Source organism: Podarcis raffonei, chromosome 10, assembly GCF_027172205.1.
Source record: "Podarcis raffonei isolate rPodRaf1 chromosome 10, rPodRaf1.pri, whole genome shotgun sequence".
Lineage (NCBI taxonomy): Eukaryota > Metazoa > Chordata > Lepidosauria > Squamata > Lacertidae > Podarcis > Podarcis raffonei.
Window position 1 is genome coordinate 57,759,574 of NC_070611.1, and position 25,629 is coordinate 57,785,202.

General features: G+C 44.1%; 1 protein-coding gene across 7 annotated transcripts in view; it reads left to right on the forward strand.

Moving 5' to 3' along the window:
• Nucleotides 1-24,521, forward strand: part of IQSEC3 (IQ motif and Sec7 domain ArfGEF 3) — a 165,057-nt gene extending 140,536 nt beyond the window's left edge. The window contains exons 6-15 of one of the 7 annotated variants that reach the window (XM_053405192.1): nucleotides 6,206-6,328; nucleotides 7,373-7,539; nucleotides 8,000-8,139; nucleotides 10,407-10,532; nucleotides 12,741-12,840; nucleotides 15,034-15,240; nucleotides 17,782-17,874; nucleotides 19,169-19,212; nucleotides 19,296-19,375; nucleotides 21,634-21,741. In XM_053405192.1, coding sequence (XP_053261167.1) covers nucleotides 6,206-6,328; nucleotides 7,373-7,539; nucleotides 8,000-8,139; nucleotides 10,407-10,532; nucleotides 12,741-12,840; nucleotides 15,034-15,240; nucleotides 17,782-17,874; nucleotides 19,169-19,212; nucleotides 19,296-19,370 — 1,075 coding nt within the window. In that variant the 3' untranslated portion in view covers nucleotides 19,371-19,375; nucleotides 21,634-21,741. Of the gene's footprint in view, nucleotides 1-6,205; nucleotides 6,329-7,372; nucleotides 7,540-7,999; nucleotides 8,140-10,406; nucleotides 10,533-12,740; nucleotides 12,841-15,033; nucleotides 15,241-17,781; nucleotides 17,875-19,168; nucleotides 19,213-19,295; nucleotides 21,473-21,633 lie in introns of those variants that run through there. The other 6 variants (XM_053405193.1, XM_053405189.1, XM_053405194.1 and 3 more) reach the window with 6 other exon arrangements.
• Nucleotides 24,522-25,629: the final 1,108 nt, after the last annotated feature.

The window sequence follows — 25,629 nt, forward strand, 5'->3', positions numbered from 1 at the left end:
CAGTTTGGAAACAAATTCATAAATAATCTTGACAGGTGCAAGGAACAAGTTCCCACTTCCCCCAAAGCGTGGAGGGAATTCAGTACATCTGTGTAGGAAGGAAATGCCCTTGGCTTCGTGTGGTCATCGCCATCACAATGAAACAGCAATACATTTCTCAGTTCATCTCCTCTATGAAACCAGCAGCCTCTGTGGTTGAATGAGTGGTTGCCAGCCTTTGTTTCTTCTCCTGTGCCTTTAGCATCAGCCTGGCAGGCAGAAATTAAGGAGGCAAGGCTTTCCCCATCACTTTTCCCTATGCCAGGGACTGTTCAGTTTCTGCATGTGGGACTGCTGTTAAACATACAGAAGATCCATAGCTCAGAGGCATCTGCTTTGCATGCAAAAGGTCCCAGTTTCAATCTCTGTCATTCCTAGGGAATGTCACTTGGGGCTTATCCACACCTCTGCTTGCTCTTCTGCTTCCCCCTGGTTTGGTGTTGAAATGGAACCAACGGCTATGGGGTTTCCCACATATTGCTTTTCATTCCAGTTTAGCACTAAAGAGCAGGTTTCTCAAGGGGAAAGCAGCAGAGCAAAAACTAGTGACAAGGAAAAGTGTGGATGAGTCCTTACTGAAGACAATACTAAGCTGGATGGACTATTGGCATGACTCGGTATAAGGCAGTTTCCTATATTCCTTTCATCCAAATGCATCTATTTGTCAAGTGTGTCCAATAGCTGTTTTCCCTCTGTAGGTACCACTGTACTGATTTTGTCACTTCTGCAGAGATATATTTGGGGTGGCCATGCCCACCTATTCAGTATGGTGATGGGGAACAAGAGCAGGAGAAGGTTGTTGCCTTCAAACCCTTCATGGGGGCTTTTTGGGGGTTTCTGGTTGACGACTCCAGGAAAGAGGAAGAACACTAGAGTGGATGGACATTTGGGCTGGTCCAACAGGGTTCTTCTTACGTTCAGTGTTCACCTAAGCATTCCCTTATATTCACTCAAAACACAATTTCATCTGGCAAATGTTGAAGGACCTGGAGGTCTTGGCATTTTGGAGGAGCTTGACATGAATAATTGGGCCAGTGGCTTGGTGGCCAGATTTTACCATTTTAAGCCTGCCTGAACAAAGTTGCTACATCTGTTACTCTTCAGCAAGTATTCTGAGTGAGTAAATGTTATTTTTACCTTTTACAGGACTGATTGTGTGATTGCTGTTTTAAGGGGGAGAGAAGGGGGAAATACCAGGAAAATCCAGTCTGCCTTAAAGCATCTTGGATTCACTGGAGAAGGAAGGAGGGGTATGCGGTGGGTGCGTCACCCCCCGGGACGCTTGCCCCGCGCTCAGCTTGTCCCGCCACTGTGTGCACACTATGTTGGCACACTCCGGGTGCCAGAACAGCTAGCTCCACCTCCGCTTGGATTACTTAAACTAAAAGACTAAAACAAGCTTAGCTAAGCTTCCCTTTAAGCTGCAAATGGATGCCACTCTGCTAAACTCACAAACGTGAGGAAGGAAGGATAATATCTAATAAATATTTCCTCTTCCAGCATCTATTCATATCCCAACAATTCAAACACTGTGCCCTTTTGCATCCGGTCTTCCTACCCACATTTCCCCCACATTGCATATACCCATTCTTTCTAGGGGAGCAAGGTGCATTAGGGAAGGTAGATTGGTATAAAATGGGGGCAGCATCTGAGTTGTTTGTGACCCCACTGTGGGAACCACTGGTGAACAGGGATGTTGCCTGAGCAACGTGAGGCAAGTTCCCCTTCCCCTAGCTTGCCCTGAAGTTGTTTATTTCAGGGCGGGAAGAGGGCTGTTACTTATTAATATCTTTGTGTCTTGTGGTTTTAAGAGTTTCCACCTGGCTGCCTCTCCTCTGTTCCCTTCTTGAGTGTGGGCTACGAGTTCATTTTGCAGACGCTTTTAGTGGGAAGCTGGCTCCCGCTGCATTGTCACCTGAGCGGAAAAAGCTTGGAAAATAGGTCACTGCGCTTGGCTGAGCACATCCCCGGCCCACAACGGTACAGCTGCTTCCTGCCTTTCCCAAACCCTTGCACTGTGAGCCTCCGGTGCTGCGATGAGTCCTAGGTGCCTTGTGGCAGAATATGCACTGGCAAGACACTGAGGTTTCTTCTGGCAATGCTACCTGTGGGCAGAAGGACCAACAAGAAATTACAGTGGTTGGAATAGTGATGAAAGTGATCTCAGGGGCTCTGGATTCAAGCACAATAGAATTGTGTCCTCCCCCTCCCCATGTGTTTTAAAGCTCTGCTGGCGCTCAGTGTTACTTAGGTTTATTATGTGCCGTCCATGTAAACCTGCCTCCGCATTAAAGGGATGTTTGGAAAAGTAGAAGAGACTATATCCCAGGAGAGTCTTTAGTAACAATCAGCCAAACAGTAGCATCTGATGGATTTCAAGCTTGTGTGCAGCTGTTTGTCTGTACATTTATAAAAGCTCCATGCTAAAATCTGATCACTTGCTACAAAACGCACACACCGTCTTTATTTTGCATAGCTATACCTATTTGTTTGTTACATACATAACCAATACTCAAGTTAAAATGCATTCTCTCTATGACTCAGTGCTCTATTTTTTTTCCTCCCTTCAGAATAATAATGCTTGAAACATCCCCAAAGGTTATTAAAGAGAGCACCTTTGGGATAATCCTGTCAATACTGTGCAGCTTCAACAGTGTGGCTAGAAATGAAAGAAGAGGAATCTTGTTTTAAAGGGATTTATACATATAATTAAGCAGTTCCAACCCAATCAATCTTTGCTTGCTTTTGAACCACCTCTTGTATCAAGCAGCTGCTTATGTCTGAACCACTTGTGTATTATTATTATTTTTAAAGCCCAACTAATTACAGGCAAAACTAGACATGAAATAATATGTATATTATACATATGATATGTATAAAAGAGCCAAGCCCCATGTTGTACTATATTTTGGCAGCTAGCTAGCTACCTTCCTTCCTTCCTTCCTTCCTTCCTTCCTTCCTTCCTTCCTTCCTTGTTTTATTTATTTATTTATTTATTTATTTATTTATTTATTTATTTAACTGCCCTTTATCCAAAGGGCCCAGGGCAGTGTACATTAAGAACATCATTTACGCAGCATAATAATAAAAACATAATACAGAGCATAATGAAACAACAATGACAACAACATTAGCACATACCAATTTAACAGGCCATAGATTATTTAATGGCTGATAGGCTGGGTAAAAAGGAATGTTTTCACCTGGTGCCTATAGACATGTAATGATGGCACCAGGCGAGCCTCTCTGGGGAGAGAATTCCACAGAGGGAGCCACCACAGAAAAGGCCTGTTGTTGTGTTGTCACCTTCCAAATCTCTCGGGAAGGCAGGACATAGAGAAGGGCCTTGGATGACAAACACAGGATTGCGAGGGGAGGTCCTTAAGGTATTGAGGCCTTGAATTTTTATGTATCCATTTTTGTGCTGGTTACTTTAGGAAACCACACATGGGATGGGTTCTGGTTGAGGGTAGTGTCATGTAAGCAATGCCCAGAAATCAGCCTCAAATTCACAGTAAACACCAATGTGACAAGCCCCCTTGTCCTCTCCACCTCCCTCTTGGTCTTGCATTTGTTATGAATGATCATATTGCTGGCAAAAATAAGAAGTAGCTAGGAGACACTGATGCACACCCCCACCATCAAACTCAACTAGCCAATATATATTTTAAACCAGGGCTGTGCAGAGGCTTAAAGGTTACAGGATCTGCTTTGTTTTTTGCTTGTACCCCCAAGACCCATTACCCAGACCCATAGGGGCCTAGGGGCCAGACATAGACTTTGAATTAAGGAACATATCCTTGAACACCAGGAATTTGTTTTCAGCAGCAGACCTGAGCTCACAGTCCTTGCCACCCACAAACCATCTCCTGCTTTCTCCCCAAGCTTTTTTCTTTTTCTTTTTTCGATTCAGTGCCCTAGTTTTGGCATAAGAGTCGCCTTTTTTGTTTGTTGGAATTGTTAAACAAATGAGAGTCTTTCTGGTCTACTACAAAAATTACCCAGAGATTTGCAAGTAGATCACTTCTTACTGCTTTCCTTCTGGGTGACATCACTGCTACCTCAACCCTACACTAAGGCTTTGTCCTTTGAACTATCTGTGAGTTGAGGGAGATGCCCCAACCATTTGCAGTCTCCCTTTGTTTCCCTTAATAGCCCATCACCCAGTCTTATCACCTCACCAGGAGACTAGCCTAGCTATTCTAAGAATTAGAAGCCTTGATTAAATTCTAACACTTGCTGGATCCAGGGATTAGAGGGGTCTGGCACCCAGCTTAACACCCCAAACTCATAAGAGTACAGTAACGCTGGTGCCATTCCAGGCAAAATTAAAGATAACTGCTAAGAACTCATAAATCTTTAGGTTACAGTCGTTAACCATGCCCTGGCATGGAGAATGCAGCCTCAGATGTTCCCTTGATGGAGAAGATGGGATCTATAGTCCCCATTCTGTTGAGTAGGCTTCAGTCTTTAATGGTGTCTTCGTGCAAGGAAGCGCAGTGCACTTCAAGTATTTATTTCTTTTTCTTTATTTCCTCCAAATTTTAAAGTCTCCAGGGGTGACTGCAGTGGTGAACCTGGTATTGATTAACTAGGAAATTTCCTGCAGTTATCAAAGCTAAGCATTTAGCAGCAAGAAGCCTTGATGTGACCCCATGGGAAGAAGAAGTGCATGTGTTAGTAAAATAAAAATAACAAACAGAGAGGAGGAGGGACGGGAGAGGAGGAGGGATAGCTCTTTAGTGCTCTTTCTCCTTCTGCAAGCATCCTCTGATCTGCCCCTTGAAGGGAAAAAATAAAGACTGTCTTGGGGGAATAGTCACATTGATTTTTCTCCCCTTTATACTTGAGTGTGGTATCAACAGTTCCTCTGGCACAGGAAAAAACCAAACCCAGGTCTCTGCAACTGGAGACAGATTATAGTTTTCTTCTTCTTCTTCTTCAGAGACTTAGTTTAGACCAAGTATTTGGACCCTTTTCAGTCCAGGGGCTGCATTTCCTCATGGGACACCTCTGGGGCTGTGTGCCAGTGTTGGGCAGGACCAGAGGCAAGGGTAGGTGGAGCAATGGATTTCAGCTTTGCAAGTTAGAGATATCTGCAGACGTGCATACCTCTACACCTCTCTGCCATTCATATAGGCAAACAAGAGACATTATCAAGGAGGGCATGGAGTACAGAGTACAGACGGGGGTCTGTTTTGGGGAGAGGGGGGTGTTTCCTGGGGAGTCTTGAGGGGCAGGGAGAGAGGGCTGAAGGACTGTATTCAGCCCATGGACCTCAGGCTCCCCACTGCTGCTTTAGGGGGTTATTTCCACCCAAATTTGAGTCCACACATACGGCAACACTTTAGTATCTGTAGAACACTCATGGACTGTTCAAGGCACTTCACCTTGAGACTGACCTGAAATGCCCTCTCCCCATTTGCCTGCTCCCATTTAGGACAGGGCTATAACTCAGTAGCAGAACACACATTTTGCATGCAAAAAGCCCAAGGTTCAATCCCTTCCATCTCCAGGTAGGGTTGGGGAAATCTCTTGTTTAGAATCCTGCAGAGCCACTGCCAGCCATTGTGGACCAGCCTTCCCCAACTTGGTACCTTCCAGATGTTGTTGGGCTAAAGCTTCCAGCGGCTCCAGCTAGCATGGACAGTGTTCAGGTGTTATGGGAACCACAGGCCAAAATTCCCAGAGGACACAAGACTGGAGAAGGCTAGATGAATACTAGCATTCAGTTAGAATGTTGGGACTAGGACCTAATACCCTGGGGTTCAAATCCCCACTCAGCCATGAAGCTCACTGGGTGACCTTGGACCACTCCCACCTTCTCAATCTATCTACTTCACAGGGATGTTGAGGAAGGGTTTGTGGGAAGAGCCATGCATACTGCCCTTCCCTACTTAGAGAGGAAGGGTGGGATAAAAATATAACTGAAATATATCTTCAGTAGACCCAAGGCTTTTTCCGAGTGAGCTCAGATGCCAGCCAAAAGAGAGCAAGATACAGAAGCAAGATGGGGTGTAGTCACATCTTGATTTTTTTAGGAAGGAATAATGGGATTCCTGCTGAGATCTTCCATGTTGTTGTGATAAGCCTGTTTTTCCTTTTCCAAGGAGGCTGTTATGCAGAGATGCTTGTAGTAATGCTGTTTGTTTTCTCCTTCCTTTAGCTGTGTAGTAGATGAGATGGACTTCTCTGGCATGGAGCTTGATGAAGCTTTGCGGAAATTTCAAGCCCACATCCGGGTGCAGGGAGAGGCCCAGAAGGTGGAGAGGTTGATTGAAGCCTTCAGGTAAGAGCCGCACTGATGTGGTACAGATTGACAGGCAACTGCTTCCAATGTTGGAGGTCAACTGTTTGAGGAGTAGCCAGGAGTTTCCCCTTACCCAACCTATGAGTAGGTTTTAAAGGTTCCTGTGGTGGGATTCCGCTGGGCCATGCGAGGTGTAGGGTCCCAAGATCTCATGAAGGGTGCTGCTCCTTCCCAGTTTTGTGGCTATGGTTGGTGTTGTGCTGCCCCACAAATCAGCCAGACGGCATTGACAGGCTCACCAGATGTAAGCCATTCCTACAAATTTACAATTTCATAAATGATGGGGAGGTCACATGTCAGGGAAAACCTTCTTACATCTTCAGCAGGTGCCTGTCTAATTTCATTTGGTAATTGATTCCAGAGGGCTGGCGCTACAGCACTAATAGCCCTGTTTCTAGTGCTACACTTCTGAGGCATGTGGTACTCTCAGCAGTACTTCTGAGGCATGCAGAACTCAGACCCTTGTGAGAAGATTGCCACAAGCACACAGTTTTGTTGCAGGGAAATTTCTGCACATATTCAAATACAGTAAGCCCTCAACATACACGGGGCTTATGTTCCAGGGATCATGCCTAAAGCCAAAATCACGTATAATCAAAACACATTGGGTGCAATGGTGGGTGGGATTGCCAAAGTCTTTTTTCCCAGATGCCCATTTCTGTCATGGATCAGTTATTCATGGCAAACAGACTTTTCCGTTTGTGTGCTTGTAGAACCAACTGATGCACTGCAAGTTGTGTATGTTAAATCTAATATGCTTCCTGGTCTTTTGAATCTACCTAAAGTGATTGGCTTGTTCTTTTATTCTGAGTTATAGCTCAGGGATTGTAGGCCCAACCACTTTGAAGCATTTTTTAAAAAACAGTCAAGTGGTGTATAAATTTTATGGAATAAAATAAACTTTGGTGTCATCATTGATAGTCAGACTTTAAGTATTATGAGGATCCCCAGACATTTAAATCTATATATTAGTGGCATTTGATTTCCATTCATGTGTGTTGACTTTGTCTCCCCCACCTGCAGCCAGCGGTACTGCATGTGTAACCCTGACGTAGTCCAGCAATTCCATAACCCAGACACCATCTTCATCCTGGCCTTTGCCATCATCCTTCTCAACACGGATATGTACAGCCCTAACATCAAACCCGACAGGAAAATGATGCTGGAGGACTTTATTCGGAACCTCAGAGGTGAGGGCATTGCTTGGGTGAGCCATAATCCCAGCGTGAAGTAGAATTCAAGCCAGAGGTAGATGCACATAACACCAAAATAGCTAAAATATATGTGCCCAAAGGGAGGAAAGTACCATTGCCACCTCTCTGAGAGAGGGAGAAGAGCCTATTTGCATTGTTGATCTTGTAAATATATGTACATTTGAAATTGCTCACTAGCTGGTCATGAAATTGGAAAAAAAAATGCAATATTACAAATTTATAGTTATTGCACCTCACCATAATCTCTGGTCCAACAGGTTTGCAGAGGCAATTCTTTTTTGGCCAGAGCCCTTACCGAGACAGAAATATATGACCATGTGCATTTATCACAGCCAACCATGACTCTATCTTCTCTTTCTCAAGCCTCTGAAAAAGCACCCCCCCTTGTAGCCCAGGTTCATATTTTATCTCTGTTCTCATTGTTTATGCTTCACAGGAGTGGATGATGGAGCTGACATTCCCCGGGACTTGGTGGTGGGAATTTACGAGAGGATCCAACAGAGAGAGCTCAAATCAAATGAGGATCATGTAACCTATGTCACCAAAGTAGAAAAATCCATTGTTGGAATGAAAACGGTGAGCCTTTTGCCCATCACAAAGGCAATCTGCGTTACTGTTGTTGCTGTTGTTATCCCTTGCAATCGTGTTTCTCCACGGTTACTTTTCCCTTATGAAGTTGCCTTGTGCCAGGTAAGACCATTTGTCCTGTTGGCCCAGTATTGTCCTTCTCGGGAATGGGGAACCTGCTAGACACCATCAGCTCCCATCAGTCCTAGCCAGCATGTCAAGGATGGTGGCAGATAGAGTCTAAACAGCGTCTGGAAGGCCAGAGATACAATCCCCTGCTTCACACTGAACTGGCAAGGCCTCTTCATACAGAGTCTCAGGATGAAGCAGATCACATTCTTTTTAACTAGAGATGTCAGGGGTTGAACTAGGGCCCTTCTGCATTCGAAGCATGTGCTGTTCTGCCACTGAATTATATGATTAGCCTTCTCTTTCTGACTTACGTTTTCCTTTAATGTGCCCATCTCCTCTTTTCTTTCTCTGCAGTGTTCTCTGATCTCATTTATAATTATTATTATTTTTGCATCGTTATTTCTTTATTTTGTTTGCCCTTGAAAATGGTCTTGAGTATGTCTGCCTGATTTTCTGGGCAGCAATCGTTTTTGCAGACCCTGCCTGCCTTGTAACCTGGAAGCCAAGTCCATAGGAAGGCACGAAAGGCTGAAGGTGTCTCAGGTCCCATCTGTGTGTACAGAGACCACATGTGCCTGGGGTATACGGTGGTGGGTTCTGCAAAGAGCCTTTTAGTAGGCGTGGGGTATTCAGTTCACTTTTAATTTTAACAAGAGCCTACCTAAATCACACTTCCCAAAACAATGCACAAACCAACATCTTTTGTTAATTGCACTTCTCCAAATTTTGCAGCGCGGTTCTCCAACCTGAATAACATGTAAAGAAATGGGAATGTTTGTGTGTGTGGGGGGGGTAAGTGTGTGTAAATATACATATATTAGTAAAAATAACATATGAAGTTGCATTGTTTTAGGGATGATTGTTTCATACTAGGCCAAATGCATACAGAAATTTATCAGTTAGAAGAAACACACATTAAAATGCTGACAAATTTTTGTGAGGACTTTTCCCCCCCTTAAAAATTCAGGCTAATGAGGAAATAGGGAGAATTGAGCTTAAAACTGGAAAAAATTGAGAAATCAGGAGAAGCTGAAATGGACAGATTTGTCTACCCCTTCCTGGGAGAATCACTGTGTAGATATTCCTGTGACGATCCAGCTGTTCTCCCTCTGATTTCTAAGCCATGAGCGGTAATTAGTTAGTTAGTCCTCCTCGCCCCTCCTGAAATTAAACTTCAGCACATGTAACTGCATTTTACATATACATTATGCCCCCCCCTTTTCCCGTCTCTCTCCTCTCCCTGTCCTCACTCTTTTGTTTTCCTTTCATCACAATTTAGACCATAAACTCCTTGAAGCAAAGGCCTGTCCTTTTTTGCTTATGTTATTCTGCAAAGTGCCATCTGCAGTGACAGCCCTGTATAAATCACTCCCTCTAATAGTGAACTCAGGTGGTGAGTGCCAATAAGACTGGAGCCAAAATGGGGCCACTGAGAAACAGAAACAGGAAGGCAGCAGTATGCTTGGAAGGACTCTGAGGTTTCCAGAAGCAGAAAAATACATTTTAAAACGAACAACCTTCTAAACAGTCCGCAGAGGACTATGTGTGCTCAGTAATCATAGGACATTGTGAGTCTTGCGGACGAGAAAAATGGAAAACCTAGCAGTGGAGAGTCGAATGGCCTGCTGGGAGAAAATGGCTGGGAGGAACCCAGAACAGGAAATGTTCCTTTAATGAGGGAAGATGAACCCTGAAACACTTTGTTGCTGATTCCACTTGTGATCCATAACAATCAACATTGCCATTTCAGTTTCTATTTGCTTCTCTGCTGTCATGGGGGGTTAAAAACTTGCTTTCCCTTCTCACTCCAAGAAAAGGACCACACTTAGCAGACTTTGCATCACAGGCCCTATTATTTTTTTGTGCTCATGCAAGCACCAAGGTCTTCCGATTCCATCAGGTGCAGCGAGATACTGCAGATCAGGGAAAGTCCTGAAATGAATGAACTCTGCCTGCCATAATTGAGAAGCTGCTCTAGTACATTCAGTGCCGTTACGCAGCAGAAAACATCCTGATGAGAACAGGCTGCAGATGGTGGTGGGGCAAAGCCATTGCAAAGGCTTGCTTGAAGTCATTTAACATGCAATGCTTTGGGGTTGGCGGATAAGGAAGGGGACTGTTTCCACTTCGTCTCTGTCTTCCAGGTCCTCTCAGTGCCACATCGCCGGTTAGTTTGCTGCAGCCGACTTTACGAAGTGACAGACGTGAACAAAGTACAGAAGCAAGCTGCTCACCAGAGGGAGGTCTTCCTCTTCAATGATTTGCTGGTGGTGAGTGGCCTTTGGCCTTGAGAATCACAGCATCGCAAAGGGACTTAGAGCCAGTGTTCAGGAAAAGCACAGGACACGCGACTCCCCTAGGACTTCCAGGTTGGATTTGATGTGAGGCGCTGCATTCTCCCTTACTTATGAAACTCCCTTCTATGTAGAAAGGTAGCAATCAGGGAGAAGGTGCTTAGATACCTTTTTATCTGTGATATGCTGGTTTTCCGTGGGTAGGAGGTTTCTTCTGCTGGTTGTTCTTTTGCTCAAGGAAGCATTCGGTCATGAAATCACCTACCTGCCTTCCAAACACTGCAACAAATGTGTTGTTGTTGTTGGTGTATGTATGTATATGTATGTATTTGTGTAGATAGATAGATATAAAAATCAGTCTTTAATGCCATCTTGTACTATGCCCCACCATGACTCAAAGATTACAATTACAGCACCAGCAGAGATAAGACAACAAAATGAAATACAGCCTTAAAACAGCAAAGGATTTGACACTTTCTAAGATGAATTAGCAGAGCCTTAGCTTGCTATATAAGTTCCATCTCTAAGCAAATGTTCTTCAGGAAGGAGCCCCATAGTCTAGGTGCATGACTGAGAGACCACAGCCTCCCAATACACATCAGACAGTGAGTGGGGCAGGAACAGAGGCTTTGAAGATGATCTTATTGAGTGGACAGGTTCATATGGGAGAAAGAACTCACAGAATAATAGAATTGCAGAGTTGCAAAGGACTCTGAGGATCATCTAGTCCAACCCCCTGCAATACAGGAAATATGCAGTTCTCCCATATGGGGATCGAACCTGCAACCTTGGCGTTATCAGCACCACGCTGTAACCAGCTGAGCTGTGCTGCTGAAAACAAGCAACTTGCATGGAGCCCAAAACTGAGTTAGGAGCCAGTGATGTGGGCATGGAACTGAAGTTGTATGCTCCATGTGTGCACTTAGTATACTTGCAGCTACCTGCTGAGACAATTGCCAATTATTCATGGAAACAAAGGGGCAGGTATGGACTATCTGCGTTTGTACACTTTTGCAAAGTGCAAGCAATAACTTTGTGGATGCACACTCAAGAGAATCCAGTTTCATGTTCCCCTGCATAGTGAAAGGAAAAGTCACCGCAGAATAAAAACACATCTCCATCTTAATCCATTCTACTTTGTTTCACAGGAGCTCGGTGAAACTGATAAGTTAAAATCTCTGTGAATCTGACAAGGTTGATTTGACAGGACACCCTGGAGAGTAGAAAAAGAAACACCAAAGCACATTTCTCACTAAATTTCCTATGCTGTACATTCTGGTGACAGTTATCAGATTTTTTTAAACGGTGCCGTTTATTTGAGCCAAACTGGACTTGATGCAGTTAGCAATTGCACGGCATGCTTCAAACAAGTAAATAGCAGGTAAAGGGGGCATGATCCAGAAGGTGATCATGATGGAGGAATAAGGGGGCTTTAACCCCTTGCTGCCTTCTGTCCTGATCCAGCCCCTTCAAAGATAGGTGTTGTCCCTGCAATCACTTAAAGCTTGAAACAGTCTCTCACATGTTCTTCTAGTATGGATTTTATCAAGGGGTTAGGGAATGAATAATGTATCCCCTTACAAGACACTTTCATGGGCAATCCATTGTTCACCCTTCTGCACACAAAGAAATTAAACCCGGGGTTCTTTCCAGGCTGACTCTAGTTTAGAGTGGGATTCAGTCACATGCTGGATAATTTGGGTGGTGTAATTGCAGTTGATTCCCCGAAAGATCAGGATTTATGCAGTAAGGAAAGTGGTGGAAAAAATACATCTCCGAAAACAAATTAGAATGGATTCTCATGGATGTCTTTAAGCAGAGGCTTGACAACCATATGTCAGGAGTGCTCTGATGGTGTTTCCTGCTTGGCAGGGGGTTGGACTCGATGGCCCTTGTGGTCTCTTCCAACTCTATGATTCTATAATTCTATGATTCATTAAACAGCCAGCCATCATCTGTGCAAATGTATCGGAATGAATGCCTAGTAAGCAGGTTTTCTGTAAGTGCCCTGGAATTATGACCACAGAGGACAAATGCTGTAGCTGAGAGTAACTCCCAAGTGTCTTTCCATGAGGTCACTGTGAGGGAACAAAACTTAGGGGTAGTATTCAACTATGTTTTACTCAGAGACGACCTTTGCTGTTGCATCTGAAAAGCTCTCTTCATTTCTCTGTCCTCAAACAGATTCTCAAGCTTTGCCCCAAGAAGAAAAGCTCTTCAACGTACACATTTTGCAAGTCAGTCGGCCTGTTAGGAATGCAGTTCCATCTCTTTGAGAATGAATGTAAGTTTGTCACAGTTTTGGTCACTCGCCAGATGACACTGGAGGACAAGATTTATAGTGTGAATTTTTATACAGCGGTAGTAGTTTGATGCCTTGGGCTGCAAAGATGCGTAGCCCGCTGCTTAATGAGAGAGTGGTTTGGAGCGACAATTTCAGTTTCCACCTGTTACCCATAACCTCTATATTTTGGCACCATGCAGTATTTGTGCAGGCACCTTAGATGTAAAAAAACCCACAAGCTTTTAAAGCTGGGGAAAGGATTTTCCCATTGTGCATTGCAGAGGAATGGAGCATGGCTTGAAAGGATCCTGTTGCTTTGACCTTGGTGCTATTTTATTTTTAAAAAATGAGGTACAGGTACTCATATAAAAGTATTATGGGTGCCAGCACAAAATGGCTGCCATTGGCAGGAAAGTAAGCAGTGCCAGTACTGTGTACAAGTGAGTACTGTCACACAAAAAAGTCCTGATGATTTCTTATATCTATATGGCTAGTTTTGTTGGCTGAAAACCAAATTGCTAGGTATTTCAAAACTTTAAATTGCTCTGGAATGTTTGCATCTATGTGACATTTATGTTTCACAGGCTTCCCATCAAATATTACCAACTTAATCTTGCTGAGGTATATTTTAAGGAAAACTCTACCAAAATCAATAAGCTGGTACCTGGGACACCAATGAAAGTTTAATAGTAGGAACATACAATATTTGTATGTTAACAAGGTAACACATCATCAAGCCATTCCAAGGCTATCCAGGATAATTTAATCCAATTCAGTGTTTTTTGTATAAAGCTTGAACAGGGTGCAAACACCTTTTAGGAACTCCACATAGAAATGATATATTATCAGCTGATATAGCAAGCCTAGTTGTGCTCTTAAGCAAGTATTGGAACATAGTGCCTTAATGTTTTTAACTGTTGTAAGCCCCTTGAGTGATGGAAATGTAACTGCACTGCTTTGTTTTAAATATGTAGCTGGCAAAAAGAGGCTCATGTATGCTGCCTTTGAGGATGTAGCCTCCTAACTTTTAACTTAATCTATAGAAACAGACTGTGTTAATATGTTATACCAGACTGATAAATGGCTCTTGTTGCAGGTTACTCACAACATTCTCTCTGCCTCTCCATTTCTTCCAGATTTTTGTGGTTCCAAATTACCTGGGTTTTGTCATCAAATGGCACCCACCAGTGCAAAAATGATCTGTGATTATTTTGAACTGGATTTCTGCAATTTGGTAAACACTAAGTCGTGTCAGTCAGTTGGTGCTTTTCTCAGTGTAGACTCAGCAGCAGCAAACTAAGCTCCCATGCCTTCTCTTGTTTGAGTTATACGCCTAAGGGAATGTATGCACCGAAATATTGTACACAATCATTTTTGACTTGGAAATACTTGGGTATATTGTTCCATGCACAAATCCATATCACCACCTACATTATAGTGCTCAGATGGATGCTCCTTTTTGGTACACATGGAAATGCATATCCTCTTTCCATCCGGTGCCCTTCCTTCCATTGATGTGAGCACTTGTTCATATGCACCACTGCAGAATCCCCCCCCCCAAAAAGTGTGCTATTTCAATTTGCACAGCTGCTTATTTGTGTGAGTTACTTGGAAAAATCAACATGAACAAACTGAGGCAATAATTCATATGCATTTAAAACAAAGAAGAGCAGTTTCAAGAGGTGGCCTATTGCAGACTCATAGTGCAGTCTACTCTGAAGTAAACCTGGTTAACTTGAGAGGGATGGTATAGGATTGCAGCCTTAGAACCCCAACGCCCTCATCCATAAACCAGCTGGGTCCAGATTTTTATTCCAGACCAACCAATCCTCTTGTTTAGCAGGAACAAACCTGGCAGCGTTTAGCTGTGTTTATTATTATACTAATTGGTCTCATTAGTAGGATTATGTAGAAAGCTGCCTTAATAAGTAGGTCAGGCTGCTTGTCCATCTAACTAAGGACTGTCTACTCTGACACAGGACTGTCTACTCTGACTTGGCAAGGATCTTCGTCAGAGAGGCCTTCCCCGTCTCCTGTCACATAATCCTCTTCACTGGAGATGCCAGGAATGAAACTTGGGGGCTTTCTCATCTGCTTTCCCACTGAGCTATGGTCTCTTCTCAGATTGCTTCAGCCTTTTTAATGTATAGAACCCACAACACTAGTTTTATGTCCCCTCTCCTTTTTTTGTAGATTACCCACACGGCATCACCTTGGTGACTCCCCTTTCAGGCTCAGAGAAGAAACAGGTACTCCATTTCTGTGCTCTGGGAGCCGAGGAAATGCAGAAATTTGTGGAAGACCTAAAAGAGTCAATAGCAGAGGTGATGGAGCTAGAACAGATTCGAATTGAATGTAAGGCTCCCAGCGTGGCCCAGACTCCATGCAGTCATTCTGTCTGTATGTACATATGTCCGTGTCTTGTGTATTTTTGTGTCTGTTGTTAGCAGGGGTGCCATTTCAGATTTCAGGAGCGGGGCAGGCATCCCAACAAGGTTTAACGGGCCTCTCTTGAATACGTGCAAATTTAAATAAAAATGAATTTAGTCAATATTAAATAAAAATGAAGATATTCAATATTAAATGGAAATGCAAAAGCTGGTGTATTTCAGAATATTTCTGTGATTTTAAAATATTGTTTATGCTACAAAATAATTATAAAAATGTTATCAATACTGGATCATCAGACATCATTCTTTGCAAGTAATGAACCTTTGGCATGTGCATCTAGGGCAATCCACACTTAATTTTTTGCAGCATTAATTTCTCAGCATTAGAACTGGCGAGTTTGCCAGAGATAAAATGTTCCTAATGAATAACCAGAGATGGTGTAAACTATCATGGCCCCTTACTCAAAATGGCACCCTTGGTTGTGGAGCTGGATGAGGGTGGAGGGCTGGCTGTATCTTCTTGGGGTGGGGGGATTTTATTAGAAAGTGAGTGTATAAACTGGATTGTTCTGTCTGATGCTGATATGTGAGTACAATAAGCCACATAATGTGGACATAAATGTACACATTAGGGTAAAGGGTTTCTAAAATGCATATATTAGTGAAAGTGACATACAAAACGCATTATATAAGGAAAGATTGCTTTGCAAAAATGGTTTATTGGGCAAAATTGCATACAAAATGCATACATTCATGCTAAACTGCTGATGACTTTTCATGAGGATGTAATTCTCTTCCCCGCCCCCAAAACTGGTGTGGAAATGTGGAAAACGGAACCTAAGTCTGGGGAAAAGATTCACTCATCCTTAGGATGAGCCATGAGAAGGGTGCAGAACAGTTGAGAATATATGCACTTGGCCTTGATAAAACTGACAACTCCAGCATAGCTTTATCCATAAAACAGACATATCCACCACACTAGAGATACTAAGGGTTTTTAAACATGAGTTGTTCATGTGCTTTGATTTGTGGAACAACAACAACAACAACATTAAGTGGTCCGCTGAGTCCTGAAGTAATTTTCATGAAGTCTGCAGGGTGGGTGTGGGAGTAGAACCACAGCTCTATAAAGTGCATTCCCAATTTGCCTGATAATTAACTACAGTGGTACCTCGGGTTACATACGCTTCAGGTTACAGACTCCATTAACCCAGAAATAGTACCTCGGGTTAAGAACTTTGCTTCAGGATGAGAACAGAAATAGTGCTCCGGTGGCACGGCAGCAGCAGGAGGCCCCATTAGCTAAAGTGGTGCTTCAGGTTAAGAACAGTTTCAGGTTAAGAACGGACCTCCATAACGAATTAAGTACTTAATAATAATAATAATAATAATAATAATAATAATAATAATAATAATATTTTATTTATATCCCGCCCTCCCCAGCCGAAGCCGGGCTCAGGGCGGCTAACAACACTAAAACAGTGCAACATTATAAAAACATTATAAAAATTAATTAAAATCAAAATTGATGGCAGCCATAAACTAAAGTTTTGTAAAGATTGCCAAAGGAGGGAGTCAGGCTGCGCCCTGACCAAAGGCCTGGTGGAACAGCTCTGTCTTGCAGGCCCTGCGGAAAGATGTCAAGTCCTGCAGGGCCCTTGTCTCTTGTGACAGAGCATTCCACCTGGTTGGAGCCGCAGCCGAAAAAGCCCTGGCTCTAGTTGAGGCCAGCCTAACCTCTCTGTGGCCTGGGACCTTCAAGATGTTTTTATTTGAAGACCGTAAGTTCCTCTGTGGGGCATACCAGGAGAGGCGGTCCCGTAGGTACAAGGGTCCTAGGCCGTATAGGGCTTTGAAGGTTAAAACCAGCACCTTAAACCTGATCCTGTACTCCACCGGGAGCCAGTGCAGCTGGTATAGCACCGGATGAATGTGATCTCGCAGCGAAGACCCGAGGTATCATTGTATCTGTCTTGACTGGATGCACAAAATCCTGCAATTTTCCCCTGTCTACTAGCACTGATTGATACTTCCTACCAGATTCTTCTCTCCCAAAGAATTGCTCCATAGCCAGCTTCCTATAGTGTTTCCCCTATCCCAAACAGATAGTTAAGGAATGCCCCAAATCTGGCTTCTGCTATTCACAGAGGAGCTGATTACAAGCTGTAGGAATGAATAAATGGATAGTGCTACACAAATGAATAGCTGAGAACTCCAGGATGCAGAGCTTCATTGCCTTGCCATTCCGTTCAGGCCAAATAAATGTTTTTGAATATGTTCATTGTGCATAATTTTTACTGGTTGTAGAATTTGTGTTTCCTTGGCACAGAATGTGGATTCCAGGGCTAAAATGTTTAATATTTTTAAAGCACAGAATAGACACATCCATTGTGTGTGCGTGTGCATGCATGAATACACTTTCTCTAACCATTATTTCTCTGCTTGTCTCCTGTTGCTTCCACTTCCATATCTTCCTGTCTTTCTTTCTGCTCTACTTTTTAGTTCTGTCTCCATTCTCTCTTTAAAAAAATGTTCTTTCCGTGTATCTCAGGGGAGCTGGAGAAGCAACACGGGACAAAGAACCTTTCCTTAAAGTCCAATGGAGCTCAGATGGAAATACAGTCCAAGCAAGGATCTCCAACAGGTTAGTCTGCTTCTCTGGGTTCTTCTTCACTTCCTACCCTGAAGCTTAGCTAATCCTCTGAGACTTGACATACAGGGATAGGAAGGACAAAATGTCTTCAAGTCTCTTTGAACCTCCAGAATGGATCCTTGAAGCATGCTAAAGTTGTTTGCTTTAAAAAAAAAAGTTATGGTATTTTCCAAATAATACATTCCATGAGGTCACACTCTTATTATTTCTCTTGCTATACGTTTCTCCCTAGTCAGTAGTTCTCCAAATCCGAAATCTGACCTGGAAGATCTTTTAACTGCCTGTTAGTCTGGAAGCTATGCAGCTATAGACTTCATGCTGACATATGTTGATTGGAAAGAACTGTATACATTAAACTGGAGTTGGCCCAGCAATAGACTGTGTAAGCACAGTCTCTGAGATACTCAGCTGGGTGGCCGAACATGTTTTGCTACCTGAGCTGGAATAGCAAATAAGAAAATCCAACGTGTGTCTTCCTCTATGACTAAAATTAAAATAATAAGACATTAAACAACTAAACAATTTTCATGACACAGCAAACTGGCTGCCTGAGGTGGCTATCTTTTTGTGCCTAATGGCAGGGACAGGCTAGTGACACAAGTCTAACTTCTGGTTTCATTATGCCGAAATGGCCAAAGTGAGTTATGTGACTCTTGTTCAGGAAGGAGCAAAGAAGAGAAAATGTTTGTTGTATGAGAGCTATAGGGATAAATGCCTCTTCCGGTCCTTCTTGTGGTGCCACAAGCTTGGATGAAACTAAGCAGATCAGCGTGGGGCAAAAAATGTGAAGAAATTTCAACAGTGTGGTAGCATATTTCCAGAATGAGATTTCAGTTTTGGTGCCCATGCTTCCACTCAGTAGCTAGCTGGGAGAGGAAGGACAGACAGATGCAGAATGTATAGGATATTGAACAGTGTTCAAGAATGTTTTGGGTTTAGAAACTGCTGACCTAAGCAACTCATTCGCCTGATGCCATCTTTGTGCTCTTTTTGGTGTCAGGAGAAGAGCCTTTTGTTCATCCAGACCTTCTAAAAAAACTTGTGCAGTCTGGACCTCTCAGTTCTAAAATCTGTACTTTAATTATGGGGTTAGAGTTTTTGTTTCCTTGCTGTATTTATGCTACTTTTGATTTGTTTCATTGATTTTAAATTGTTTTTACGCTTATTAATGGTAAACCACCCAGAGAACTTTATGTTATTGGGCAACATGCAAACATTGTAAATAAATAAGTAAGTAAATATTGCATTTCATCACTGAGGAAGGGGGTCTCTTTTATTTTCAAAGCCAAAAGAGATTTGGGGGAGAAGGTTCCAGACAGCACAGTGGAGGTAAGTAGAACACACAGCAGCTGAGGTAAGTAATTCTCCCTCAGTTCAGCTCTTCTTACATTCTCTGTTGTTTCTTTTCTCAGGTTTTAATCAATGCCTCCCCTGCCAGACTGACAATTTTACCAATTTCCAGAGATACAATAAAAAGTTACTGCTAGGACGGGTAATACAACTTTCAAATCCAGATTAAACTTCAAAGCATTTTTTTTCAAGCCGTTTCAGTAACTGTTAACACATCCTTCATGGAGCGAGCGCCCGAACTCTGGAGACTAACCTGCTCCTTCCTCATCCCCACCCAACACACTTTCAGGAGAAATCAGAGACACAGCTGAGGTGAACTCTGCTGGCAGGCCACCGCCATCGCAGGACCCCCCGCTAAAACTCACTGCTATGACCTTTCCCTCATAGCTTCTTCTGCCCTAGACACTGGGCCCTCGTCACAGGCTTCATATATTGAAAGCATAGACCAAACTTTCCCATATTCACTGGGACTCTTCTTAAGTTGAAAGCTTAGGCCAATCATTTCCCAATTTGGGGAGGGTTGTTGGAGGAACTTTCTTGCCTGTCCTTATTTGGGAGCAAGGACTCTGTTGTAGGAGTCTTCCTGTGGATCTCAGCTCACCAAGAAAGCTGTCATCTGGGAGAGATATCCAGAATATTTCGTTTGCCCCAGCTTTGTCCTTTCCCAAGCCTCTTTCACCAAGCAGATAGCTCCATCTCCCTGCAAGTCTTACTTGCCATAGGGGCAGGAGCTGCAGTTCTTCGCAAACAAGCATTTCCTCAATCAGCCTCCATTTCCAGCTCCAACTCCTCTTTCTTGCTGATTAGGCCTCTTTCCACAGAGGCCATTTTACACCCACGCCCCAGCTTTCTGTTCCACGGCCTGGGAAAAAACCCAGCTGCCACAGGCATAATTCCTCAGACCCAGTTCATGCTGGTTTCAGAAACCCAATTTCATTACCCTGATGACATTCCTGCTGCTGGGGAGGAGGGACGGGCATCTCCCCGGCCTCATACACAGCTGTTGGGCCTGCAAACATTTCTCCAGGAAGGGTTTTCAGTTCAGGGATGCAAAATTCCAAGGAGACAGTTCACAAATATATGTTCCTTCAGGTGATTCCAGAATCAGGCAGACAGGGCCCCAGATCTGTCCACCATGGAAGAGACCCTTCTCTTCCCATTCCTAGTTTCCTCCTCCTCCTCTCCTGGGGAGCTGTGTCCTTCTGAAACTCTTTATTCTAGGAGTTCTCCCCCTTGTACCATAAATAGCCCTTTCCATAGGGAGCCCAGTTCCAGCCTAGTTCCTGCTTTCAGTCTAATGTTGGGAAACCCTGTGGGCTTTCTCTTCAAAGACACTTCAAGCCCTTCTTCCTCCCCTCTCCCTCTTCTTCCTCCTCTGCAGAAGTGAGCATCTCCATTTTCTCTGAGACTACCTGATCTGCTGCCATTCCATCAGATTTCTTTTCTTTTCTTTTTTTAACCATTGTACAAGCTAAATGGGTACTTTTTTCCTTTTCCTTTTTGGCGTGTGTAAAACCATTTCCTTTCACTTGCAAACCATCGAGTGGATCAGAGCGAGCTGCAAATTTGCTGAAATATGTCAGATTTCTGCTTTTTCTCTCTCTCGTCCCTGTTCCTTTTTTTAATTTTCTCCTTTTGTAAACAGATTAGTGAGTCATGTGTGCACCTTCCTGCTTGGAAAGACAGGAGCTGGGAAGAGCTCAAGTCTTTCTCTGAGCATCAGCAAATCTCATTTTTTTTCCTCCTTGCAAAGATGTGCAACCTCAATTATCCTCCCCTCTTTCTGCCTCGTTGGCCCATGGATTGCATGATGAGTCAGGGTTTCGTAGGAACTCTGCTTGCAGAACAGAGCTCAGTCAAAGAGGGAACTTTATAACTACAAAGCAAAAATAAGAGAGTCCTTATCTCCAATTGCTTTCTTTCTCTTAAGTACCATAACAACAGGAAAAAAGGGAAAAGGGGGATGTAATTGACAAAAAGAATAACCTAAGCAATAAGGCTGTTCTTCCTGGAATAAGAGGCAGTTGGGGCCAGGCCATTAGCAGCCTTCATTTTGTAAAGTTAAAATCTCTCCCTGACCTGCTCAAAGTGCCACAATTTGATTGCATTTGCTCAATCTGGATAGTTGAGGTTGTGCTGTATGTGGAAACAGCATCACCGCCTTTGCTGTAATGGGGATCTTTATTTTCTAGAAGGAACTTTTCAGGGGCCGTGCTTGTGGGGAGGTGGGAAAGAGGGGTGGAAGGAGGACCACGTTGGGGGAGGAGGAGATTCAGGGCTGTGGTTTATGGGGGGGGAAGGTCCATTGATGGAGGGTGGTCGGGTAAAGGGCAGCCCATTAGCAGGAGATGGGAAGAAGTCTTGTAACATTTAATGCTTCTTTGACTGTTTCTAAACTAGGTGTCAATTCACAACAGGCTTCAAACGTACCAGCACAACTCTGTCCCGGGGCTCGAGAGTGGAATGCAGCCCAGCACGCATCCTAACATGCCGCGGGAGAGGCTGGAGACAGCATTGGTGCCCTCTTACCCTGCCTCGGCAGGGACACTTGTACAGTGCCAGCAGATTGTCAAAGTTATAGTCTTGGACAAGCCGTGCCTCGCTCGCATGGAGCCGGCCCTCAACCAGACTCTGACACGCTACGTGTCCTCTGATTCCTGCAGCTCCACCCCCTTGCGTGGTCTAGGCAGCGGGCTCCAAGGGACCCCGGTGAAAATCATCCATCAGCCCCCGCTTCCGCCGCCGCCGCCGCCCTACAACCACCCGCACCAGACCTGTCCCCCCAGCTCCTTGCTTCAGAGGCGCCGGTATTCCAGCGGCTCACGCAGTCTAGTGTAGCAGCTCCACCAGCACTAGCCAAACAGCACAGACTTAACCATGGGACCCTTTTTCGGTCTTCAAAGAAAAATCTAGTTTGTGATTTATTTTTTAGTAAAACTGAAAAAAAAAACGAGAGAGGGGGTCGGGGAGAGGCATGCGAGAAAAGCAAATGATAATAATGAAGGATAAGTAAACAACAGGTTGTGCAACAAACACGCCGTTATGGGACTTAAGTTGGTTATCATATCTCCTGGAATGATTGATTCTGTTTGTGAGGGCCAACCTGTGGAAACTGCCTGAGCGTTTCTGAAGATGTTTCCTGACCAGCCTTCCATCCATTCAGCCGTGTACATTTACCTCCCTTCCAACAAACATGGCGCTGTTCTGCCACTGTTTCTGACAGGTGTTACTTGGCCTTCTTTGCTCTTTGTTTTCCATTCCATTTCCTGTCTCTCTTTCCTTACCTCTTCAGCTTCTTTGTTTCCTCACCATTCCCAGACCATTCCCAGGTTTCTGACCAAAATTGACTTGAGTTCCCTTATGGGGAGAGCACTGACTTTGATAGTCTACCTTGTTGGGGCCGAGGAACCGCTGGGGCTGCTGCCGCCGCCACCACTGCAGCTTGCTAAACTGGAGCTGAAAACTTGTGCCACTCATCACACTTTCTTCTCATTGCCTTTTGGGGCTGTCTTGTTCTCTCACAGCAAGCTGGTTGGAAGAGGAAAGCCAGAGAGAGAGAGAGAGAGAGGGGAAGGGAAAGTGGAATTAGGAGACTGTTGTTCCCCACCCACCTCATGCTACAGCTGAACACAAAGATGGCCTCACTTTGGAGATAAAAAAACACCCTTTCTGCATCGTACTCAGAAAACTTTGCTGGACGCCATCAGAAATGCACCACTTGTAAATACACACCTTTATGGTTTGATGTGTATGGACCCTGCTCACTAAAGGAAGACCTGGGCAGCTCTGGGGAAGTTTGGGTGAAGGCAGAGAATAGATCTTGAAATCTTCCCGACATGGCCACTTTCTCAGATTGATCATCTTGACAGGCTGAGCCTTCTGCACATTTTTTTAAAATTGTGTGTGTGTTTAGTTATTTACTGTATTTATGTCCCGCTTTGCAGCCTGTAGGAGGTCCATGAGGTATCTCACGAAACAGAACAGGGTTAATTTGGCAAAAGGAAGGCTATCCCCACCCCTCAGAAATTCCCACTACAGCCCCTCTTTATAGGCTCTCCACTAACGTTTGTGCTTCCTTCACACAGAATCTATCTTTGGTGCACAAACATTTTGCAGAACCTCAAGTGACTTCGTATGACACCCCCAGGAAAGGAGGGCAAAGAAGGCATGGGAGAAGCAGGGTAGCAGCTGCATCCATCCCCCTGTCACGCCACGAGTGTCCCTGTTTTAGAGCAGATTCCAGGTTCTCCTCTGCTTTCATGTTTCCTTTGGCCTCCCTCTATCTCATACGTTATCCTGAATCAGCAATAGATGTTCACGCAGGCAGGGAAACACATCATACATGTTGAGTCATGCTTTGGACATTTCTGTGTGCTCGCATCGAACTTCTGACCTTAACCTGCCTTAGTGTTTCCAAGAAGATGAAACGAAATCCTGTTTGCCGAAATGGTACGGAGGAGAGGCAAGGAGCAACTCATTATCCAAAGCCTCTTTTGTTTTGCTTTTATGAACATGTAAACAAATCATATTGTAGTGAATTAAGGGTTTGTTTATTGCTAATTATTTGTATCCCACCTTTCAGAGCAGGCTCTGATACTGTCTCACTGTAGCCAGCCATGTAAGCACAAACTCATTAACACCAGGTTGGTCCCTTCGTTCTTTCCTCATCTCTCTCTCCCCCTGCCCCAAAATATGGCAAGGTGGGTGGGGAGTCCCAGAGGGAGGAGATGAAAGCAGAGCTCAGCTCCTCGCTGTTTCCAGAGATGCTGACGTGCAGAAAGATGGTATTAAAATGGGCTATGGCTGTATTTTTAGAAAAAATATCTCCCCGCGCGCAAAGATGGGGAGGGGGGGAAGTAGTATTAATTAGCTTAAGGGCTTTGCTCTTGCTCACTCGTATTTCCCTGTGAGGCTTAAGAAGATCAACTTTAGGATTTGGAAATAGGGCAGAACAAGTTCTAAGTCTCTTATTTATTTATTTTTAAAGACTGTGTGCGTATGTGTGTGTGAGAGAGAAAGAAAGAGAGCTTTGGGTTTTCACTTCTCATGTGTGGCAGAAACACAGGAGTCAGCAGTTTTGATGGCAAGGCTGGAGCCCTGCTGCAGCAGAGAGGCACCCACGTAGCACCATCGAGTTAGAGCTACAGTGCGACGTTATGTCAAGAGGTTGCTTTCAGCACACTTGCTGCTTTGGGCATTATGAGGCTTATTCACATGAGGAGGGCCTGAGGAATAAGGCAATGCCTTCTATACCTGGTTTTATGGCCCAGTGGTGGTTCTTTAACACATCCAGCTTTCAGGCTTTCAGGCCTCTTCCAGGCTACACCCCCACCTCAGCCTTGGCCCTTCTTCACAGCCTACCTTGCTGGAATCTGTCCCTGGACTCTTAGCAATGCCTCTTGCTTGCCCAGATGTATGGTATAGATGCGGATAGAAATAAGTCTACCATAGAAAAGTTAGATTTACATGGGTTGCTACACCAGCTTTTGCCTCGGGCCCCAACTACCACTGGCATCTAGTAGGTTGGCCAGAAGGGAATGCATCCCTCAGGATGGAAAAGGTTCCCCGCTACTGACTTAGATCAAATGCTATCGCTGAATGATGCTAAATTTAGTTTCAACTGCACTCATATTCTTTCTGTGCGCACGCGTGTCTTTAAAATCCCTACGTAAGAAGACCCCTGCTGGGTCAGACCAAAGGCCTACCTAGACCAGCATTCTGTTTCCTCAGTGGCCAAACAAATGCCCATGGAAACTTCCAGAACATGGCTACCACAGCACTCTTTTGGTCATGTTCTCAAGCAACTGATGTTTAGAGGCCTACTGCCTCTGATATCGGAGTTAGTGTATAGTCACCATGATTAGTAGCCTTATCCTCTGTGGATTTGTCTAATCCTCTAAAGCTGTCCAAGTTGGTGGACATCACAACTTCTTGTGGTAGCCGTTCCATTGTTCAGTTATGTACTGTGTGAAGGAGTTTTTCCTTTAGTCTGTCCTGAATTTTGCACCTTTCAGCTTCATTGGATGAGCCAAGGTTGTAGTATTATGAGAGGGAGAGAAGGATTTTCCTTCCTGCCCACTTTCTCTGAACCAAGGCATCTTTCTTGGTTGTGCTTTGTTAAGTTTTCATTTTCAAGTCAGACCAGCCCAAGATCAATTGCTGCCTGAGGTGCCTAATGCCAAAGTCAAGTCAAGTTATTTTGGTATCTGAGGCAGAAAATCCCACCAGCACCCCTCTCCTTCTCTGGCAATGAGAATTCAGCAGTAATAAATTAAGTAACTAAAGATTTTCTGCTAGAGGTGTGGGATAAATTCGATTCACCTTGCATCTAAAGGCAAGCCTACCAAATTCAAACTTTCTGAAGCAATCCAGGAACAGGAACACAGCCGTCCTTCA